The sequence below is a fragment of the Gopherus evgoodei genome, chromosome 3 (assembly GCF_007399415.2).
Source record: "Gopherus evgoodei ecotype Sinaloan lineage chromosome 3, rGopEvg1_v1.p, whole genome shotgun sequence".
Taxonomy (NCBI): Eukaryota; Metazoa; Chordata; order Testudines; family Testudinidae; genus Gopherus; species Gopherus evgoodei.
In genome coordinates, this window is record NC_044324.1 from 149,042,398 (window position 1) to 149,067,548 (window position 25,151).

Below are 25,151 nucleotides of genomic sequence, written 5' to 3' on the forward strand. Positions count from 1 at the left end.
TTTTCAACAGTGTTACACTGTTGATTCATATTTAGCTTGTGATCCAGTATGACTGCCATATCCCTTTCTGCAGTACTCCTTCCTAGGCAGTCATTTCCCATTTTGTATGTGTGCAGCTGATTGTTCCTTCCTAAGTGGAGCACTTTGCATTTATCCTTATTGAATTTCATTCTATTTACTTCAAACTATTTCTCCAGTTTGTCCAGATCATTTTGAATTTTAATCCTATCCTCCAAAGCACTCACAACCCCTGCCAGCTTGGTATCATCCGCAAATTTTATAACTGTACTCTCTGTGCCATTATCTAAATCATTGAACACAACCAGACCTAGGACTGATTTCCATGGGACCCCACTTGCTTTGTTTCCAGCTTTACTGTGAACCAATGATAACTACTTTCTGGAAATGGTTTCCAACCAGTTATGCACCCACCTTATATTAGCTCAATCTAGGTTGTATTTGCCTAATCTTCATTGTCTCGTCCATTCCTTGGGTCACTACCACTGCTGCCTCTGTAGCTGTCATAGCTTTCCCTCTTAAGGTTCTGCCAAGAAAAACACCCACACCTACAGAAAGAACAACACAGGCTGCCTCTCCCAAATATCCCTTTACAAATTCCACTATAAACTCCCCTATTTTTAGCTCTGTTTGCTGGCTCCTGTGCCCCTGGCCTGCCACTTGGCTGCCTTTATGGGCCCTCTAATCAGAGAAGCCCCACCCCCTAATCAGGGAAGGGCCTGGCAAACTAGGGACCTGTAGATTTACACCCTGTCTTGATGTGCACTAACTTGCCATATAGACAAGCCCTAAATCAGGGGTTCTCAAACTGGGCATCATTGTGATCCCTCAGGAGGTCACAAGGTTATTACATGGGGGGTTGTGAGCTGTCCATCCCAAACCTCACTTCATCTCCAGCCTTTATAATAGTGTTATATATATAAGGTGTTTTTAATTTATAAGGGGGTTGCACTCAGAGGCTTGCTGTGTGAAAGGATCGCCAGTATAAAAGTTTGAGAATCACTGCCCTAAATCAACAAGTAATTGATGGAATGGACAGCTTTGATGTGTTCCCACTGAGTTATTTTTCTCACACCTGTTCTCATGCAGTGTACAGCAACTCACAGTTTGTAGTGAATTAATTAATATGGGTGTTAAGGGGATTTAGTTGCATGTATTTTGGTGTAACAAATATGTTACCTACACAGAGCAGTACTGTTCAATGTCTCTTTCAGCTCAGAATTGCTAATGTTTCTTTAGTTACAGAAACCCCCAGTGCTTACTTTCTGTTCTTCCTGGTATACTGATGTTCACCCTCTCAACTGCTAAATGTTATGTCTATGGTGTCCTTGTCCTCAGACCACTGTGCCATTACTCTGTAGCTTTTTATCTCTCCACTGTATCCACATAATATTTGATGGGAATGCAGCACGACAAGGTAGACACTAGTTTTTAGTTGTTTTTTTCTGTAAGGGCAGAGTTGCATTTATTGTTACAAATCCAAATGGCTATTTCTCTGATCTGAGGGAAAGAGGATTGCCAGATGGTAGCATTAATGAATTAATTTACCCCAGGCAATTCCATACCATTGAGATCACTTTGAGTAGAATGCAACCATAGTCTCAATAATGTTAAAAATAGAGACTAGGCAGCATTGGCTTTCAATGGGAATTGGACAACTAATTCTATTTTGTGCCTTTGAAAGTCTTCACAATATTTCTAAAAAGATAATAGCAATACCACCAACCACCAGTCTCAAAGCCATAAATGTGCTGAATTGTGTAAATTAAAATCTCACTCTTAAAGAATTGCTTTCTTCCCAAAACAATTCCACCTTGTTATTTTAATTGAGCAGTGGTATGGTATTTGCATTAAGTATCTCTCGCTGTTCTGAAACAGCCATGGGGGATTCATCAGAAGGAAAAGCTTTCATGTATAAATAAAGACTTTCTGTTGACTCAGAAGCCAATCCAGTTGTTAAACTCTTCTCTCTATGACATCACAGCAGTTTTCTCAGCTTGTCTGTGATTAAAAAGCTGAGCAACTTTGAGTTTGTGATGCAGTATAAAAGGAAGGGGAAGGATTGAGGATGTGCATTTGGGAGAGAAATGGAAAAAAGTCTATCACTCTTTATCCTATCTCCAACTCACTCATAAGGGCTGAGAGACTTCTGTGAGAGAGACAGACAAAAAGAAAAGAAATTGGCTAGTGATTGGGGTGCCTCAGTTTTGGGTGACCAATTCTGAGATACCTTAAAGGGACCTGAATTTTAGGAAAGATGAAATAGTAGTAGTTGTGTGAAAACATAGGAAATCTTTTCCATATCCCCTCCTGCTGCCTGTTGGGTGGAGTTTACCACAAACTCAGGGCCGAGACACTTGTGCATTAATTCAAACCATCATTTGAACCAAAAGCACGGCCTTGAGTTCATAGTTACTACACAAGCAATGAATAACAGATTTACATTACCTTCTCCTGAATTTCTCCTATAAGGCTCCAACTATCCCCTTACAATTGTAGCATACTTGTATATCATTGGCTGGCATTTTCACTAAAGGGTTTTGTTGTCTTGGTTCCTTTTTGTCTAGACTTATTATCTTATCAGTTAATTCTAAGGTGGCTGTAGTGTTATTGGTTATATTTTCAATAATTTGAAGCTGTTGGCCATTTTTACTCTGGCTGGGTTTTAACCATAGTTTTTATAATATTTGGGGCCATTCTACCAGACATCCTTTTTTGGGAGTTGGTTTCCTGATAATGACATGTATGATCTTTATAATCAAAATAGAAGGGTGGAGGGTGTACAAATCAGAGTTAACATCTTCCTGGAGGAGCGGGGGTGTGGAGTGTGTGGCAACAATACCTTTACCTCTCTTTAATCATTTCCTTAAATTCTGTGCACTCCCGGTATATTGCTCTACTTTCTTTCTTCCTGCAGCTGCATATTCTGCCTAAGTACTGCTTTTAGTTGCTCTAATGCTGTGGCTGCCACTTAGTCGTGGGCTACAGGCCTCTTTAAGTTTTTCTTCTAACTTCTTTTCCTGTGTTTTTAAGTGCCTGAAGAATTTCTTAACCCCCTTTAACTTGCCCTGAGGCACAAGACCATTCAATATAATTCTTCCATACAAAATTCCTTTTTATGGCATTTTTATACTAGTTGTTGTTTATAACATTACTCTCAAAGGTTTTTTGAGCCATATTCCATATTTCTTCCTTGACTAAGACATGTATATCCAAACATTCCCCATGGAAGACTAAGATTGCTTAATATGTACTCTTGAGCTTTGTTACCATCTCTTTAAGAGCAGTTACAGTTAAAACCAAACCCTCCACGCAGACATCCTTTGTACTTGAGTTTCTTATTATACTTTACTAACGACTCAGAATCCCTCTGGATTCTTCCCCATGGTTCACTTTCCCTTATGACTGCAGCGGAGTCAAGGAAACCACTGCCCTGGGCTGATACGTCTCCATAGTGACCTTCAGTTTACACAGTTTTTGCTGTCCATGCTATTTTCATATCATCATGACTGTTTTCCAGTTGGTTTATTTTCATTGCACTCTGACCACCTTACTCAATGTAGGAACTTTCCTGTTTTTCCCAATACAAGGACTTTTTGGCAGTACATTATTGTACTGATTAATTTCCTCTTCTGTCCTTCAACATAGTACATTCTATCAAAAAAAATCACCTTTGTCCTACACAGCAGCTATAACCATTATTAAAGAAGTCCACATAAGGTCAGAACAGTAAGGCAACACTCATGTCAAGCACAGAGTGGGCTGAAGCCAGCTAGTTTTTCATGATTATTACCCTGGCCTGTCCAAACTCATGCACTGTACATAACTCATGCTTATGACATTCCCAGATCCCTAGGTGGCCCCCTCAAGGATTGAACTCACAGCCGTGGGTTTAGCAGGCCAATGCTCAAACCACTGAGTTATTTCTCCCCCCCCCAAAAAAAAAATGGAAATATAATGGTTTCCCAACAGGCCCTATGTACACTGCAGTATTTATCATGTCTAAAAACTGTGTATAAATATGGTAGCATCCCAAACATGTTACCACATAGTTTGGTCTTCCCTGCATGGTGCATGGACAGAAGTGAACCATATTGTAATAACTGTGTTAAGGAACTGTGTTCAAACTCTGCAATGATCTGGGCTAGAGCATGGTTCTTTACCTGTTTATAACTCAGTTTAATCTCAGATACAGCACTATGGCTCAATTGAACCATGTGGCTGGGTGGCTCCCAGCTTTAAGCATGGTAATTAAACACAATAGATATAGGTAGGACTTTGGTTGATACAGTCAACATAGATCTTATTCCATTGTACCACAGGCTGCCATACTTTGTAACTGTCATGAATGATAGAGGAATGTCATTTTTTTCCCAGGACATTAATCTCTGACTACTGCACAATGTTAGGAAAAGAAACCATTCTCGTAAGGAGCCAATTTGTTCACACAGCCACAATATTATAGACCTCACATGTAAAGAGTCCATCCATGTTGTCTGTTGCATATCAGGCAACCTTCCAGCTATACTGTGCCAAACTCCAAAGCAAGCTTCATCAAGGAAACAAACCAACAAACCTTGTGTGGACAGAGCAGAGCACCTCACTTTATTAAGAATAAATCAAAAATACTTGCCTTATTATACACCAGTCCCTCTAAATTGCATCTCAGAGTGCAACCCAAGAAAGGACCAATGGTGAAAGTGATGCAGAGGGCTGGTGCAACATTCTCTGCACCACTTAAAATATGGACAGACACTCTGCTGGTGGAAGAGCCACACACACAAACTCCCTATGAACATAAAACGATCTCTATACCGGCCTCTTGTAGGCTGACTGCAAAAGGCCTCAGGGGAGTTGGGCCAGGGGATTGGCAGCAGATCCACATTCATATGGCTCCAGTAGCCCCAGCACCCAGCATATGGAAGGGTTGCAGCTACTATTCCATGGCTGAAACAGCATCTGGAAGGGGCTTCATAGAAGCCCTACCTCTTGACCTAACGTTAGAGATGGATTTCATGCGTTCATCTCCATTACATTCCTCCTGTATATAGCATGCATCCTCAAGCTCCACTTCAAGCAGATGGAGTGAATTTTGTCTTGAGTTAATAAGTTCAATAAGTGGCTGTACACTCTCTCTCCCTTCCCCACCTCCTCCCATTGTCCATGCAGCAACTGACAATCACCAGAGCATCTGATAGTTGGCTGAACAGATCAGTGGAAGTGTCAGGGTGTCAGATATGTTTAGCAATCCATGTGCCACTACTGAACTATGTGCAATTTTCACTACATGGCAACTGATTGGTTTAGGGCAGGCTTGGAAACAGATCTTTTGGAGAGAGAGTTCAGTGAATAATTTTTCTTTTCTTGCAGCTCTCAGTTTTTGCTATATTCTCCTCATTTTTTGCCCTTTACCCTCAGATAATGATGCTGCATGGCTCTGAGAAAGAAATATGTAGGTCACCCTGTGATTGTTGTGTTTGTGTGCTAATATTTGGTTAATTAGTGAATTTTGTTCAGAGGCTTATTTCATTAGCAGGAATTGATGCATCAGGCAGAGCTGTAGGCAAGGGAAATGTGTAACATGCAGAGACTCTACTGTTTGGCCAAGCCACCTAGTCTCAGCTTGCAGAGCCCTGGCTTCTTCCACAATCTAGGTCTCTCTGGAAACCTGACTTTTTCCTCCATTCCGGTCAAAGTACTGAACACCTGGATCCAGTTACACAGGTATTAATCAAGAGAGTCCTGAAGTACTTAGGGTTTTTTTCCAAAAACAAGTAGCTTGGGTTTCATGAAAGCTGTCAGTAGTGTCTCTTTTATCTGTGGTTTCCTTATTCAGCTCGCTCCTTAAGATCCACTTTGATTGTCAGACACACAAGGAATGAGACTTTCATTTATTTTATTTATAGTATACACAAAAATAATTCTGCTCATGTTCTGCACTAGTCTGTGCTGTGTAAACACATGATATAATTAATGTTGACAGTATTCTTCACTGTGTCTTGTCAAACTAAAACATATGTTCTTCGAAAAAGGGACAAATGTGAGGTGCCTAGCACATTTCAGGAACTGCAGAATATTATAATATTGATAACCTCATCTCTGTACAGCCACATATATGTACATACACACAGACATTTGCAATATTTGGCTCTAAATTACCATGGGTACATGGAAATTATGAAGTACATTTGTGTGAGCATTAAATAAATTAATAAATGTATTATAGAAGGCCTGATGCCAAAATGAGACTTCATAAACATGATATTAAATATAGAATCTTTAGTAACCATATTCAGTTCTCTGTTTATTATTTGGTAAAGGGGCATATATATGCTTATTAGCAGATTGATAGTTCTGGGATTTAATCTTGGTAAAATACTACTTTTGGTGACTAAACCTTCTGTAGTATAATTTGACTTGTTTAGACATACTTAGATATGTTAGAGCGATGGCACTCAACCTTTCCATAATAGTATACCCTGAATTGGCTTGCATACCCCAAGTTTCACCTCACTTAAAACCTACTCGCATAGTACAATACTCAAAATCAGACATAAAAATACAGAAGAGTCACAGAACGCTTTTACTTTCTCATTTTTACTGTATAATTATAAAATAAATCAACTGGAATATAAATATTGTGCTTACATTCCAGTATAGTATATAGAGCAGTATAAACAAGTCATTGTATGAAATTTTAGTTTATACTGACTTCACTAGAACTTTTTATGTAGCTGTTGTAAAACTAGGCAAATATCTAAATGAGTTGATGTACCCACTGGAAGACCTCTGGGTACCCCAGGGGTAATGGTATACCCCTGGTTGAGAACCACTGTGTTGGGAAAGGAAAGCTCTGTTAGTACATTAGCTTCTTCCCCTCTCTTTGAATAGGGGAAGAAGTATCTCTTGAACATTCTCAAATGACTCTTTTTCTACCCTAAGTTTGAATTCACAATGTCTTCACTCTATTACTTCTATCTATTCCCCCTCTTAGCTACCCCTGTTAGGAATGACCTTGTTCTCTGTAGCTGGAGTGCGAGGGGAGCTATTACTACTTTCAGTTAATGGAACTGATCTTTTAGCTCAAGTGGTATTGCTGCTGCTGCTGCTGCTTTTAGATCCAGGAGTCCTCCTTTTAATCCCAGTAGGAATAGATACCTCACATATTCTTCCTCCTCTTAATGCTGTTTACATACTTGTAAACAGTTACCAGATAGCCTTAGTTGTCTTTTTACCAACCTATACCTCTCTGTGTTTTAACCTCTTGCAGGTCATTTCTTCCAGTACACATTTATCATATTCATTTCCTTTATCTGGATCCGCTCCAAATTGTGTTTTCCCCTATAATATCTCTCTCACACACACACACAATGCCAGCAACAGGAAGGGGGTGTAGCATATATGCCTCTGCATTAGTTCTACACCACTGCAGGATCATTCTTGCACTGGATGATACTCCATGGCCAATGAGAAGTCTTATGATCAAAGTGCACCGACAGTACAGCAGAAGGGTCCTTCCTCCACACAGTGACTAGACATTCAATCTCTTAAGAGGATCACAGCAAGAACACTGAATCAAAGTTCCTCTGGAAGTTTTCTTCCTAACTCACCTTTTAAAGCTCCTTCCATTTTATTTTAATTTGTTTGTTGTTTCTCATAGATTTTAATGAGTTTACAAAATGAAGGGTTTTCAGGCTTGAAAGAGCTAATACAGATAATCATTAGTCCAATTTATTCTATTGTTTTAGAAGCAAAACTCCATTATTTAGATGGCAACTTTATGCTTTAATAATGCTAATGTAATTACATCTCCATGCATCTTATTTTTTATGTCATATTGAAAGACTCAGCAACAAGGAAAATTGCACAATACAATCAAAATGTTTGGTGATGAGTCAGATGGATGGCTGCCGAGGAACTTTTTTTATTAAACAGAATGATTTTAACATTCTGTGTTTTGGATTACACACAAACAATGTGTGTTTAGATTATACACACACAATGCATTCTCAGAACAGGTCACTTTTGTGTACTGAATGAACCAGGGGTCCTAAGAAAATGAATGTTTATATGTATATGTAATTCTTTCATGTATAATCAAATTGGATTATATTTTACTGATTTTATAATACTGTATTATAAACTTTCAGTTCACAGGGTACATTTCAAGAAGATAGGTAAAGGAGACTTGGGCAAACAAATATGTAGCTACCATAATATAATCCTTATAGGAAAGAAGCCTTCTCACAAGGTTTACCAATAGCCATTATGTTGAAAAATTTTAAATAAATTCAGAACTCAATCATTAGCATCCCCCAACAGGAGATATTTTCCACAAGGAGGTATTTTCATTTGTGCTGCTCTGCAGTTTAGAATAGACCTAAAGACATATAGTATAGATAAGATTATTTGGGATTTTTTAAAAAGAACAATTGCTTATTATTTAACAAATGCCCAGTCCCATTGATTTGGAATTACTTCAGGATTTCCTCTCAGTCTGTGTACAAGGAGGAGGGATTTGGATTGGATCATTTTGATCAAGTTCCAGAATTTTCTGTCCTCCCACCAACGGATGTTCAGAGAAAACACTTCCAGGCAAAACCAGTCCTCAGCACTTGGCCAGAATCTCTGTGTTTCGGCCCTTACTCTGATTCTAATACTTTTTTTGTAACTGAAGATTGATTTTTATATTTGTATTATACGTATTTATCCTCGGAGTACTCTTCAGAAATAGATATCACTTAGTAAGCCCACATTATCCCCACACAAGCTTTATGAGAGACTACTGACACTTGTGTTGCAGATTCCACTCTTTTGCTACTGAATGCTTCCTATGCCATCTAGTGGACATTGTATTGCAGCTTTTTAAAGATTTGTATTAGGTTATATTATTCACTGGTTGCCCTGTTTTTAGAGCTAGCTGAAAAACATTTCAACTGAATAGTTTTCTATTGGAAAATGCAGGTTTATCAAAATCAAAACATTTTGAGGAATATGTCAACGTCAAATATATTTTCAGTGGAAAATGGCTAAAAAATAATGTTGACTCATTTCATTTTGAAAATGTTGAAATGTTTCATTTCAAATTAATTCCGTTTGTTTCATTTCATTTAGTTTACTTGTATATGATTTTATTATATTCATATACATAGTATTTTATATATTTAGCACTTTATATTTTATTACAGTGCTTCAACATTATCAAAATTAAATGATTCAGCATCACTGAAACAAAACATTTTGATATTTCTAAGTTAAAATTTCAGAATTTCTGTTCTAAAAAAAATTAAATTTTTACTTTTCATTCTGATTTGGAAATTCCATTTTCTGACCAGCTCTAGATATTTTCACTTCAATCTATTACAGACACAAATGATTAGGTCACATAAATTGCATTTTATCTCCAATGTGAGCCTATCTTTTTTGAAATAGTCTCTTTAAATATCCAGTGGAATATTTGTGCAGCACCTTGCATAGTGGGTCTGATCAGGGCTCCCATGTGCTATCATAATACAAATAATAATAAAGAAAACAAAATCAACACTTTAACACAGATGGATTTTGCAGAGTGAAAGAAAAAAAAAGCCATATACTCTCAGGTTTTCCTGTAAAACACATTATTATATGACAGTTTCTGTTTCTTCAACTCACCCTAGAGTTTCAGATTAAAAAGGGAAAAAACATACCCCTAACGGTCAGATCCTACTGCTTTACTCTTCCTCCTTAACCCCTCATTATTCCATTCAGGTCAATGGTATTACTCAAATAAGTACAGTTGGCAGGATTTGTCTGTAATTCTCTCAGGGTAATTTGTCTCAATGTATGTATGGTTTTTATGGTGTGAGTCAGCCTTGGGGCAGAAGTGTAGGAAAAACTCTATGAAGAGTAAATTGTATGAGAATTACATAGTGCTCTGCTTTCACAAGAATACACACCTTGCTCTCAAAAACTATCATGGATTAGATTAGGTAATATTGAGTGTGATCTAGATTTAGGAAAGCCTAATTTTTTTAGTAACAATTGTGACAAAGTAGGAAACTTCCTCAGATCAGGAAGTGCTGTGCTGTGCCTAGGAGTGACATACAGTATTCAGTATAGCATTATACTGTTACTCATGATATCCAAGTCATTCCCTGGTTCACTTCAGGGCCACTAGAATGGTAAAGCCACACAGAGATCACTCAACTCATTTCTGAAAGTTTTCACTGGGGTTATTTTCAATCAGTTCAGGATTCAATTTTTCTGAAGTTCTAAAAATATTATGAGGTGAATGAGTCACTGAGCATCTGGAATAAAAAAAAAGGTGTACTGCTTGCTATACTTCTATACATTCATACAGGAGGTATGAATATCTTTTTAATCTATATGCTTAAATGGATTGTGATTTATGACTTGGATTTATTATTTATAGCAAATATTTCAGAAAGATATGCAGCAGAATCGTACAACTCATATCTGATTAATTTTTACATGGTAGTGCCAAAACATTAGAGGCCAAACACATAATTTGGCTGCCTAAATTTCATCCAGTAAATTATAGGTGGCCAGTTTTTGAGTAGGCCTTAAAGGGAAATACACCTCTACTTTGATATAACGCGACCCAATATAACACGAATTCGGCTATAATGTGGTAAAGCAGCGCTCTGGGGGGCGGGGCTGCTTTACCGCGTTATATCCAGCAGCGGGGCTCTGGTGGAGATTTACAGGGCCCGGGGCTCCAGCTGCTGTGGGGAGCCCTGGGCCCATTAAATCACCTCCGGAGCCCCGCTGCTACTACCCTGGGGCTCCGGCAGTGGGACTCGGGTGGCAATTTAAAGAGCCCGGGGCTCCCCCCAGCGGCCGGAGCCTGGGGCTCTTTAAATCACCGCTGGAGCCCTGCCGCTGCTACCCGGGGGCTCTGGCCACGGGGCTCAGGTGGCGCTTTAAAGGGCTTGGAGCTCTGGCCGCTGTAAGGGGGCCCGGGCCCTTTAAATCACCATTAGAGCCCTGCTGCTGCTACCCTGCTGCTATCTCAATATACCATGGTTTCACCTATAACATGGTAAGATTTGATTGCTCCTGAGGACCACGTTATATCAGGGTAGAGGTGTATAACACATTGTTATTATTTGTAGAGCAATGTAGATGTACACGTTACCATTAAAAATCAGAATTGGTCATCAGTTAACACTGTGTTATCTGAGATTTTGTAGCATGGTAATTGTTATCAAATATTAACTTTGTAATAGTGCTCACAGTATATGGTGCTTTACCATAGTGTAACAATAGCATCCATATTCCAAAGAATGTACATATCCAAAGGCTTGTACAAGCACAAGCAAGTGTTAGACATTGCAGCTATATTTTGATTTGAGTGCATATAGGCTTCATGGTGCGATTAAGGTTTGAACAGTGATTTTAAGGAGGAGCTATATGATTGGCAAAAATTGATTGGAAGGCTGTTCTAAGCAGAAAAGGTGGTAAGGAAGAAGGCACCATATATTTTACATCAAAATTATTTAAATTCAATCATTTATTTGCTCCCTGCTGTATAAGACTTGATAAAAAATAATAATACTTAGCACTTCCCATTCATGTTTTGAAAGCATTAATGAAGCATCACAATCTCCCTATGAAGTAGGCAAGATTAAGAGTCCCATCTTTATAGATGGAAAACCTAAAAAGACTTGAGGTCAAAAAGTTTGAAAGTGACCAATGATGTCAGTAGGAGCTGACGGTGTTCAACATATTTCAAATTGGGTACCTCCGTTTAGGTACCTGATACAATCCCCTTGTCCACTTTTGAAGAGTTAGCAAAAGGAATTTGCCCCAAATCACAATCAGTCTGTGGTTGTGTTGGAAATATGTAATAGAAATTGGCCAACATATTTGCTTATGGAAACAATTTCCCTGACTCTTAGTCCCTTGTGCCCAGATTGTGCAAGGATGTATGCACATGCTCAACTTCATGTATTATGTGTATAATGATTATCCTACTGAAATCACCTTTGCCATATTGAGGACTTCATGTGGCTGAAGATCATGCTTCCTGAAGCACTCTGAAGTAGTGTAAGAAATGTGATTTCCTTCCCTGCTTTAGATACAAGTGATGTCAATTGTTGCAGGAGAAATGCAAAAATCTGGAGGCTGGATTGCAGTTCTTGGAAGTTTCTCCCTTTCACTGCCTCTTTCAAATATATGTTATTTGTAATTTTAAAATCTACTGTTAGATTTTTAAAATCATTGTTAATGATTTAGGATTGTGAACATTTTACAAACATTTTTATTGTTTTAAAGCATTTCACTTCACAGTTTAACTGTATTGCAAAGTTTACCCACTCATGTAGAGAAGTATATTAAACATTTTAAAGCCTTCCCTTCGTTTGTATTAGAAAACATTTTTATAGTTCACTCTGAAAAGTTCTGTAATATTTAAACTATTATGCAAAGAAAACATTGCAGAATAAAGCAGAAAAATAAGCTACCCAATTATCTTGGCTGTACAAACAGATCACATTTTGGATTCTCAAGTCTGCATTTACAAGTCTTGCCCTGTGTTCGGGCCTATGTCCGATCAGGTATATAGAATGGACTCTAACTTCATAAGAAATGGGAAAATAAAGGGAAAAATAAAGGATGCCTTTGTAAAGGAGTAGGTATGGAGGAAAAGAGAGTCTATGGGGAAAGAGAAACATCATATAATGGAAAAGAAATAAGGAAGTGTTTATAATTATTAAATGGGTAAAGGGGCCAGTGAAATCAGAAAGCCTACCTCTGTCCCCCACACAGATAAATACACATCCCGCTTAAACCTCTTTCCACCCCACCCAACCCTGAAAGAAAACATGTAGGAGGCAAAAGCAGATACAACAGTGCTTATCCTACCATGGTTTTCATCAGATGGCCAAATAGATTCATTTCCTTCTCATTCTGAGAATCAGCAGTATACAGTGAATAAGGAAGTTGATCATATAATTCCCTTAGGCCAATGCCTCTCAACCTTTCCAGATTACTGTACCCCTTTCAGGAATCTGATTTGTCTCAAGTACCCCAAGTTTCACCTCACTAAAAAACTACTTGCTTACAAAATCAGACATAAAAATACACAACTGTCAAAGCACACTCTTAGTGAAAATTTGCTTACTTTCTCATTTTTACCATATAATAAATCAATTGGCATATAAATATTTTCCTTACATTTCAGTATATAGTGTATAAAGCAAGTCATTGTCTATATGAAATTTTTATTTGTACTGACTTCACTAATGCTTTTTCTGTAGCCTGTTTAAAACTAGGCAAATGTCTAGATGAGGTAATGTACCTCCTGGAAGACCTTTCTGCACAATCACTGCAACTGACTCTATTGTAAAGTACTTGGAGGATACTTTGTAATATGGAGGATGCTACATAAGATAATTTTATACTACTATCTGTAAATATAGAAATAGGAGATTAGGTGAAAATCTCATCACAGATACCAGTAACTTGCAATACATACAGTAACAAGATGCATGATTGTTAACTGGTTTACCTTAATATGATACTTCATAGGCATATTGAGATGACCATATTTGTTCATTCTCTCTCATTCTGTAGCTTGTGATGAATTTCCACAACAATTGACACTTCTGTTATTTGCTGTTTGTGCTGTGTTTTGGAAATGCAATGAAATGTCAAGTATTTTTGGTATTAGTCCTTAGGGAAGGTCATACTATTTTTAACTTCTGTCCATGCTCTGAGAGTTTCATTTCCTTCAGTGGTTGTTTTCTCTCTCCTTTGAGTCCATTGGGAGGGGGAAGGTGATTAACTTGCCTTTTGTGTTTAAAAAGGTTTTCTAATAATATAATCAAAATTGTGGACTCATGCTTCCAGCCAACAACCTGCACTAAATGTTAGATGTCACCTTTGTACAGTGCCCCTCTTGCCCTCCTCTCTGTCCCCTAATGTCTATAAAGGAAGCTCGCTTTCCCTTATACTAATCATATCTGACATGCAGTGGGCAAGTGTTTTCATTTAAAATCTCTCTTGTACTGTTCTTGGTTAACCTCATCCCGCGTGACATTTTATGGACAAGATGTGTCTGGCTCCTACATTTAACATTGTAGCAAGGATGTTTCCACTGATCCAACAATGTGTTTTATGTGAAGATTTCTTTTTCATTGTGGCTAATGTACTCTGACATGTAAATACACAGTTGTAACATTATCACATCAAGATGGCTCTCATACACATTTGTTTCACACAAACATAAAATGATGTAGCTGAACCTGAGGCCAGCCACATCATCTCCTCCATGACTTTCTTCAGTTTTAAGAAGAATGATTGTAAATGAGTTTTCCATAAGCCTCTATTCAGTATGTTTTAGGTACATCAAGTCTCCTCTTACATACATTAGTGTAAATCAGAACCTCCTTCAGTCAAGGCAAAGGAATTTTGTTGGTGTGAAAGTGGTATAAATGAGAAGAGAATAAAACCACCCGAAATCCCTGCCCCACTTCTGCATCTCTGCAAAGTAGTTCATGAAAAAAAAATCAAATATATAATGGGTGGGATAAGTCCAGCTGATACTGGACTGGTTGCTTTACTTCTGCATGTGTTACAGCTTGAGAGTCTATATAACTTCTGCTGCTACAATGTTAAAAGTATTAGACACAAAACAATTCTACATGCTTCATAGCATGAACTACACCTGCCCCATAATCAAAGGTAATAAAGCCAAAGAAGACAGTGAAAGGGGTAAACAATGCGGTAATCTTCTCCTGCAGCTTCTCCTGTACAGGGATTGTTTCCGAAATATCTGTTGATTTGCTTGATAGATCCAGTTAGTTGGTGACAAGTGTGTCTGTTTCTCATTGAGGATTAAGAAAAGACCTCGCAGAGCCACTTTACAGATAAAAGATGATACACACCAAAGCTGAATACAATACATGCCAGAATCTACTTCTGGTTTCATTTATACCCTTGCAACAGTGATGTTGGAACAATTTTTATAGTGTGGGTGCTGAGAGCCATTGAACAAAACTGTAAACCCTGTATAGGATGGAAACCACTTCAAGCCAGGGGATACTGCCACACCCCTAGTTCCAGCACCGCTGCCCTTCCTCTTATCATCCTCATGGTCTCTTTACAGGTGGTCTTCTGAAATACATGAGATGTTGCTCCCATAGAATCACTTTGTCTTAGAAAAATTTGTTAGATTGTATGTATCAATTCATGTACTTCCTTTCATGCTACAGTAAGCTTTTCAGACAATAGTCTGGCGAGGGATGTGCTAGTAGGTTCACCTTCATGTTTGATGTACCTAATTGTGCTGAAACTTAGGAGGCCAGTCTTGACCCTGCTGACTCATATTTTCATCCACTGGTAGATTAGTCAAATATAATGTGTAATGGACAGGTCTTTCTGATAGGACCTGAATAGTGAAAATCATTTTTCTTTATATGGACATTAAAGACCATATGGGTTCCTTTTAAAAGGGTAGGTGTTTGCCCTAGTACTTTGCCAGAATTTCCCCTTAACCCACTAATCTGCTGTGTTATGTACTGGTCGGTTGCCACCATTCAATCCAGGAGTGACTGCATTTCAATGGCTCTGCATATGTGTAAAGTCTCATTTTCAGAGGATCCAAAGCTTTGCAGTTCTCATTGATTTTAGTAGGAATTTAGAGAGGCAAGGTGAGTGAGTCCAATAAAAAAATATTACCTCACCCACCTTCTCTCTCTAATATCCCAGAACTGACATAGCTACAACTAATTGCATTCAGTAGGAGTTGTCAGTGTTAAGGATCTGTAAGCATCTGTCTCATGGTTTCTGAAGTGCTTTAGAATAAAAGACACTAAATGACTATAAACTAGCATAGCTTATTATGCAATTAGCAGTTGTGCTTTTCTACTGCCACACTTTGATTTAGAGATAAAAATTTCCCCACCAATTACAATGATTTTCTATCCAGCCTGCTTGGCAAGATCCTGGTTCATCATTCACAGTGCTTGCAGGCATTTTGCCTGAGCCATTCTGTCTCACTCTTCATTTCACCTTGTCATGGTATAATTCCCCAATCTGAACCTTAGAGTCCCAAAGATGGGGTACCAGCATGAATTCCCCTAAGCTTAATTACCAGCTTAGATCTGATAGCTGCCACCAATCAGGACTTGGAGTGCCTGATACACTCTGGTCCCCCCAAAACCTTCCCTAGGGACCCCCAAGACCCAGACCCCCTGGATCTTAACACAAGGAAAGTAAACTCTTTCCCTCACCAGGGCCTCTCCTAGGCTTTCCCTCCCTGGATTACTCTGGAAGATCACTGTGATTCAAACCCCTTGAATCTTAAAACAGGGAGGAATGTCCCTTCCCCCGCCCCCTTCTCTCTCCTCCTCAGGCTTTCCCTCCCTGGGCTATCCTGGAGAGAGAGACAGATTCAAGCTCCATGAATCTAAAACAAAGGGATTCTACCCTTCTCCCTTCCCTTCTCCTTCCCTGTTAAGTACAAACTCAATTCCCTTGAGCCTCAACAAGGGGAAAAAAATCAAACAGGTCTTAAAAAGCAAAAATTTTAATAAAAAGAAAGAAAAAAAGTAAAAGTTGTCTCTGTAATTTAGATGGTAAAAGTTACAGGGTCTTTCAGCTTATAGACACTAGAGAGAAACCCCCTCCCCCTCCCACAGCAAAATACAATTTAAAATACTTTCAGCAAACTACACATTTGCAAATACAGAAAACAATCAAAAGACTATAACCGCCTTTCCTACTTAATACTCACTATTCTGAATATATGAGAGACTGTAGCAGGGAGATTGGCAAGAAACCTGGTTGCACGTCTAGTCCCTTCCAGGACCCAGAGAGAACAAAGCAAAACCCCAAAAAAACCAAACAAAGGCTTCCCTCCACCGAGATTTGAAAGTATCTTGTTTCCTGATTGGTCCTCTGGTCAGGTGTTTGGTTCCCTGTTTGTTAACCCTTTACAGGTAAAAGAGACATTAACCCTTAACTATCTGTTTATGACACATCTCATGCTTCTAACTCCTTTAGTATAGGCAGGCAGGCATCATGTATGCCATAGCATACAATTTTAGGGCCCAATCTGCAAAGTGTTAAGCACCCTCTACTCCTATTGAAGCCAGTAAGCAATCAGGCCATTTTTCATTAAATGGGATGTGCTCAGCATCCTGCCAGATCACACTTTAATAAGACACTTGATGAAGAACAAAGTAACACATTAATCATCATTAATATTACAGTACTGCCCAGAGACCCCAGCCCCATTGCACTAGGCAATGTACAAACACATAATAGACACACCCTGACCTGAAGAGCTTACTGTCGAAGTATAAGAATATAGACAGTGCGTGGATAAAACAAACATTGATGGGGGAAGTACCAGGACACAATGAGACAGAAGATCTCACTAATACCACCAGCTTAAGTACAGGGAGTGCTTAATGCACTTTGTATAATGTGCCATTCAAGACACCATAATATTTGTACTTACAATAGGGAATAACTGTACATGGCAACTGTTGGTAAGCATTTACTTTTCAATAGCACCCATTGTCATACTGCAGGACAAGAGTGTATGTACAGTGATTTCAGAAGTTACATTTATAATATGAGCTATAGGTGATGGATAAAGTCATATTTAACTTCTGATATGTCCTCTAAGAGGGCTGTGTGCTTTCTTAGTATTTGGACTGAATGATTCTAATGACATTTTGTTCCTCTTATTCATGGGATGCAAATGTATAGCTTGTATAAGCTGTTTGAACTCTAATTTCTGCCAAAGTTTAATTTTTATTTCTCATAAAAGTGTTGAAAGTTATTACTGATTGTTTTATGTCCAGTATTGAAATTACTAGTAAGCTCTGACTAAAACAGCCAGAACTAGGTATGTGATATCCAAAAAGCAAACAAAAATAGATATACAGATAGTCATATATAGAACAATATTTGTCATAAGTGTGGCTCTGGAAACCTTATTTGTACTCATATCTGAAGAAATCAAAGGGTAGAATTTGGGAAATATTCTTTTACTCTTGTTGATTTCTTCAAAGGTTTGGAATTTGACTCTTAGTCATATAATATTATGTAATATAGTATTGTGTGAAAGATTAAAATGGTGAACTTTTAGGTGTCTAGGGTATTAAAACTCACCTGTAATATGGCCAATTGCATTCAGGGTACCCCCTCATAGTCAAGGATGACTCTGCAGTATCCTGCCTCTGTTTTCTTCTTTTCCTTCTTCAGGGATTCTTAAACAAAGCCCACACAGTCCAAAGGGAATTAAATATTACCCACCTGGACTCCAACAAAGACTTTCAAAATAGAACAAACACCCAGTCCTCATCCTAACTTCAATTGGACACAGCCCTTCCTCCCTGAAGATCTGACTTTCTGCTTCCAGCACCTTCAAATTACCTAGAGTTTGTTGTTCTCCACATTCACTCCCCACCACTTTCTCCCCTGCTGAGTCAGGGGCCTTCTTACTCTCTGCAGACATAGCCATCTTTTCTTAGATACCCCCTTGCCCCATTCCTGCACCCTCCTGCTGCTTTGATACCGGAATCACCTGATTTCTCTCAGATGGAGCTCATTTTGTAGTCAGGTTTGGCTACCCTAGCCATTAAGGAGTGAGTCACTCTCTTACATCAGCCTTTTAAATGAAAGTTACAGCTCTCTGTGCTGCTACTGCTGTAAAATATTTGATTCCCTTTTGTTCCTTCAGTGTTTAGTCCTTGTAGAGCTGCTTAGTGACACATACTACATATTCTCTGTGTTCGAACATTCTCCCACTCAATTACCTTCTTACAATCAATATTCAAGTACAGCTGGTCAGTTTTCCATCAGAAAATGCCATTATGATTAGATGTTTTTTATGCAAAACTATGTCAATTTTGATGACATTCCCCATGAAAAGATATTTGGAATGTAAAATTTTGTTTCAGAAAATTTTCTTTCAGAAGAATTTCACAAACTTGTTTGGAAACAAAATTTGCACCACCTAGATGCTCTAATGATGAGTGGACAAGAAATACCTTGTCCGAATCTCATCTAATCCAATATATCAAAACTGTTACCCTCTTCTTTTTTTAAATAAACTGGAGTGGTTAACCTAATGTTTTCGTTACTTTGGCTCCCAAACTGTGTTTTCATTACTACCTATGGTATGTAGTCTAAAGTGAGCTACAGGTCAGTTCATTTACACTAGGTCAAAGTAGTGAGATTACTTTAAATGACATTCCCCATGTGCTTTGCTAACACAACACAAAATGGTTTTAGAAAAACAGAATTTAGGCATTAAAATAACACTTTTGGGGTTTTTTTTAACACCAGACTGTTTTGATACCTGCTTAAGTCTATCATATGAAACCATAATATATCAACTCTGAACTGAGCTACAGCTTCTTTGATGAGGGGTTTTGTTTCACAGTTACTATCAGAGAGAGGTTATTCCGTGATGAAACTGATTTATAACAATTTATCTAGTGAAATTGCAGGTTAGGAGTCCAAGGAACTTGATAAAATGTTGAGAATACAGATTGTCATTTTGAGAGAGATGTTGAGTTTATGTCAGTTCCTTCAATACTTGGGAAAAGGATAAAAGTCTAATTATCATGAATCAGTTTCGCCATCCTCCCCATTTTCATATACTTGCTGAACCTACTAGACCCACATAATCCTTGGTCCAACTGTGCAAATGAGCTTTTGTGAAAGCAAAAATAGTATCTGAACATGTAAAAAGGCAATTACACTATTTTCACAACTGGCAAAGTTGCATATGAAAATGCAGGTGTGTATATGTATAGCTGACTCTGGTGCGTGGGGTTTTTTTGTTGTTATTGGTGGGGGTTTTTTTTGAGAATTTGTCCCTGTTTATCTATAGTTTATAGATAATAAAAACAAGATTTTATTATTTTTGTTACTAGTATCTGAAAGCCCGTGCTATTCAATGAATGTAAATTATAAAGTCATATGTGAAAAAGCCCCAAATGGCTGAGAACTGAAAATTGGACCATAACAAAGTCACAAATTATTGAATCTGGTGATATTTTAAACAAAAAGAGCTGTCAACCATGCGTGTAGCTGTTTCCATCACTTCCCAGTCACACTCACATTCTAGGATTCAGAGTGATGTTTGGGGTTGCTGTGTATGCTGGTTGTGTTGATTTGTGTCTCAGGTTGTGCTGGGAGATTTCTGAGAATTTGTGCGGGTGGTGAATGAGAGGTATATTCTTCAGTGAAGGGCTCCATGTGTTTGAGGTTATTGTGTGGGATGGTTGTGCTGTGTGTGGGTTGTGCTGGGAGACTTGTATTGATTTATACAGGTGGCAAATGAGAAGTGTGTGCTGCAGTGAGGAGCTGTGTGTACGTGGTTATTGTTTGTACTGGTTGTGGTGTTGTGTGTGTGGTTGTATTGATGTGTGTCTTTGGGGGTTGTGCTGGGAGACGTGTATTGATTTGTGAGAGTGGCAGTTGGGTCATGTAATTCACCATTTGTGCAGTCTCCCTCATACATTAAATGAAATTGTTGCATGCAAATTAGCTGTAGAGTAAGGGTGGTGATTGGTTACATTACCTCTGATATCACAATGGTCTAGGACTCTTGGCATGACACAGATAGGTGCCTTATTATAGCAGTATACCACACAGGAGTAATTCATCAAGTCAAAATGGCTGAGAATTTAAAAATCGGATGGTTATAGACAGTGAAACCCAACGATGATTCAACCTGGTGATTTTCTGAGCATAAAGAGCTCTCAGCTGTGCTTGTAGCTGTTTCCTTTCATTCACCCAGACTCTGCAGACATACTAGGCTTCAGAGTGAGAATCCTGGAATCTTCTTATATAGGTATTAGAACCAATAGAGATTGGGACTGCATTATACACTGCACAAACATAGATATACATCCATATTGACAGAAATGGGCTCCAGTTGCAAGATTCCAATGCGGATCTGGATTTTGAACATCCCAAAGAAATGTTGATGTGGGGTCCAGGTTTTGGCTTAATCCATTATAAAAATAGACCTCTGGATTCTCTTGTGGATTCAGAGTCACATATGGGACTTATGGCTTTAGTTTGACGGCTTGTGATTAATTAACAATAACTTATTTTTAAGAAAAGAACACAAAAAAAAATTTAAAAGAATCCAAATTAATGCCTGGTGCAATATGCGTGACACCACAAATGTATTTGGCATATTGTGTTTGATACATATCTTTTGTTTTTAATAAACAGCCATCCGAAATGCTAGGCAGCCATTTTTAAAAAACCTTTTGATTTACTGTCTTCCTTCTTATTTTTTTTCTCTGCAGACTATGTCAGAGAGTCACAATGATCCTGCACAATAACACTACAGTCTCCTCCTTGTTTTCAAATGTGAGCTTCTTCTGGAATAGAGATTCCCAGGGAACAAGGCTTCTTGAGGATGCAACGTCGGTCATTGGCAGCTATGGTTTTCCTCAGACAACTGAGAGTTTTCCCTTGACTACTGTGGAAACAGCCAATAGGTCACTAGATGGCATGAGCAAAGATCCTTTGGGTGGACACACACTCTGGCAAGTAGTTCTGATTGCCTTCCTCACTGGCATCCTCGCACTGATGACCATCATAGGAAACATCCTGGTGATTGTGGCATTTAAAGTTAACAAACAACTTAAAACAGTCAACAATTACTTCCTGCTGAGTCTTGCATGTGCAGATTTGATCATTGGTGTTATTTCAATGAATCTTTTCACCATATATATCATTATGGACCGCTGGGCTTTGGGAAGTTTGGCCTGTGATCTATGGCTCTCCATTGACTATGTAGCCAGCAATGCCTCTGTCATGAATCTCCTTGTCATAAGTTTTGACAGGTATTTTTCCATCACCAGGCCACTTACATACAGAGCTAAACGAACAACCAAAAGGGCTGGAATGATGATAGGCTTAGCTTGGGTCATCTCGTTCATTCTTTGGGCCCCTGCCATCTTGTTTTGGCAGTATTTTGTAGGGAAAAGAACTGTGCCTCCTAATGAATGTTATATCCAGTTTCTAAGCGAACCTGTCATCACTTTTGGCACTGCCATAGCTGCCTTTTATTTGCCAGTTACCATTATGACTATTTTATACTGGAGGATCTACAAGGAGACAGAGAAACGCACCAAAGAGTTAGCAGGGTTACAGGCCTCGGGCAGCAAAGCTGAGGCAGCACGCTTCATTCACCAGACTGGTAGCTCCAGAAGCTGCAGCAGCTATGAGCTGCAGCAGCAGAGTATGAAGCGCTCCACCAGAAGGAAATATGGCCGATGCCACTTCTGGCTTACAACAAAGAGCTGGAAACCCAGCCAGGATCAGGGGGAGCAGGAGCACAGCAGCAGCGATAGCTGGAACAACAATGACGCCGCTGCTTCTCTTGAAAACTCTGCCTCCTCTGATGAAGAAGACATTGCCACAGAAACGAGGGCCATTTATTCCATTGTGCTGAAGCTTCCCGGTCATAGCACCATCCTCAACTCCACTAAACTACCCTCATCTGAAGACTTGAATGGGTCAGGGGACGACTTGCAGAAGTCCAACATGGGGTCAAAGGAGAGGAAATCTAACAGGTTGCACTCTCAGAAGAGTTTGGAGGATGGTGGAAACTTTCACAGGAACTTTTCTAAGCTTCCAGTTCAGCCAGGGTCAGCAGCAGAGGCAGCCAAGGTTTCTGACAGCATTCCGTCAGTGGCTAAGACATCCGCAGCCCTGCCTTTATCCTTCAAGGAAGCAACCCTGGCCAAAAAGTTTGCCTTGAAGACCAGAAGTCAGATCACCAAGCGAAAACGAATGTCACTTATCAAAGAAAAGAAAGCAGCACAGACACTCAGTGCTATTTTGTTTGCCTTCATCATCACCTGGACACCATACAACATCATGGTTCTGGTGAACACCTTTTGTGATAGCTGTATCCCCAAAACATTTTGGAACCTGGGGTACTGGCTTTGTTACATCAATAGCACAGTGAACCCTATGTGCTACGCATTGTGTAACAAAACATTCAGAACCACTTTCAAGATGTTACTACTGTGCCAGTGTGACAAACGGAAACGACGCAAACAGCAGTATCAGCAGAGGCAGTCAGTCATTTTTCATAAGCGGATCCCCCAGGAGGCTTCATAGAATAGTATTCTTAACAAACAAAAAACAAACTATCAAAGGGCATGTGGGAGGGGGAGTGGTTCCCGGGTGCTGATACAAACGTTTCATCATCAAGTTGTGAGAGCAGCTGCCAGGTTTATGTATCCTTTTAATAAATCCAGTTTAATATTAATATCAAATCTGCATTAAGCAAAAAACAAACAGACTTCAAGGTTTTTTATTAAGGAAATGAAAGACTAAATAAAGTTTTCCTACAAAACTACAAGAAGCTGTAGAGCAATTATGAACCCGTTACCGATCAGCCCAGTTTTTTGGTTGTAATCAACTCTAGGTTCTCAGGTAAGCACATCTAGCTAGTCCAGTTCCAGCTGTTTCCAAGGAATCAACAGGTTTCAATTCAAGTCACATATGGATACAGCAAGCTAGTTAAACATTGTTATGAAATTATTTAAAATACTGTATAGGTTGCAGAACTGCTTCTTGTTATCCCAGTAAACCTTCTGGTCTCCTCTTTTGGTGTGATTCTCCTCGTAGCCCTGATTCTTGAACCTTTCAGAGTATCTATTTGTGCAGCTCATGTTATGCGTGTGTGAATGCACAAGTAACACTCACACTCCACCATTTATATATATAAATATGCCAGGAAAGAAGTGATCTATCAATCTAAATTCTTACGTGGGTCCCTATCATTGTAGAATGTGAGTGAAATATATGATTTGACAAATTAGTCTGTAAATGTAAATTTATTTTGTTATTTGCCAATTGAAATTCTAGTGTATGTCTGAAACATAAAATGCACACCATTTAGAAAGCGGTAAATAAGTGCAACCTGTCCAAATATAAATCCACAGATTATTGCTGTGGGACATACGCCAACCTAACCTTTAATACATAGATGCAGCCAGATAAAATTCTATATGTTTGCAGTACCGTATTTCGGTCCAAGTGATAATGCCTCCTCGGAAGCACTGGCTACTGAACTCGAAGTTGAGCACAGAATTCTGGAATCTGTAGTCTCTGCAAGCTCTGTCTGTACTAAAAGTGATGAAAGTTGAAAAAGTCTGCATTTTATGCAAATAGAACTTTCATGGACTGCCACTGTGGCCCTCAGTTGCAAAAAGCTTGTGTAGAAGAAATCCTTGATTGTTTTGAACCTGAAGGACACTTACTCTAAAACATTTCTTTTTCACAATCTGTTTGAAAAGCATAGTGGATATCATCAATTTGCAAGCTGGCACTTTCTGATAAAGAAAACAAAAAGGAGCTTTAATATTCATAATTTAGACAAGGCCAATATTTCCTGGTATTTATGATGTAGTCTACACCAAATATAGTGTGCTTTATAAAAGGTCAGGGATCCCCTGAGGAAAGTACTGTACTTTTAAGAATTATTCTAAATCTTATTTAGATATATGTTGAGAGATAATTTGATATTAGCCTTTGAACTGACCAAAACTATTTTTTCCTGTCACTCATATTTTGCTGAAAATAATAATAAAACAAACAAAAAAATCCCAACAAATTTCCTTTATAAAGAGGCATCAGTGTTGTGAACACAGAACTGGTATAAAAACTGCTTTTGTATTCTGTGTGAGATGGTGTTTACAGATGATTTTGACAGCAGTGGAAGTATATTAAATAGTGTCTGTATACGAACTATTTAATTTTGTGTTATGTTTATATGAAGAAATATTTATATAGACTTCACCAAATGTTTTATTTAATGTTGATAAATATTGCTCTTCAGTCTTCAACTGTAGTGTCCTTTTAAAGTGATTCATAAAGGTCCGCTTGAGCAATGAACACAGTATACCTAGCTTTCATGTCACTAAAGCAAATATTCATACTCATAACATTGATAGTTTATTGTTTTTGTGGTATGAGTTATATTAAATGTCTATTTTAAACAAAGTTTGTAGCCTATGCTCTAGGTCTCGTAATAAGAAAAATGTAGGCCTTGAGCTGTCAATCAATCACATTTCAAGGTGGAGAAACCCATAATTTACTGGTCAGTTTTGTTTGCCACATACAACCAAAGA

General features: G+C 38.5%; 1 protein-coding gene across 4 annotated transcripts in view; it reads left to right on the plus strand.

Moving 5' to 3' along the window:
• CHRM3 (cholinergic receptor muscarinic 3) overlaps positions 1-24,817 on the plus strand; it is a 475,313-nt gene extending 450,496 nt beyond the window's left edge. For all 4 annotated transcript variants that reach the window (XM_030556971.1, XM_030556973.1, XM_030556972.1 and 1 more), the window contains one exon: positions 21,306-24,817. In XM_030556971.1, coding sequence (XP_030412831.1) covers positions 21,306-23,133 — 1,828 coding nt within the window. In that variant the 3' untranslated portion in view covers positions 23,134-24,817. The remainder of the gene's footprint in view (positions 1-21,305) is intronic.
• The last annotated feature ends 334 nt before the right edge of the window (positions 24,818-25,151 follow it).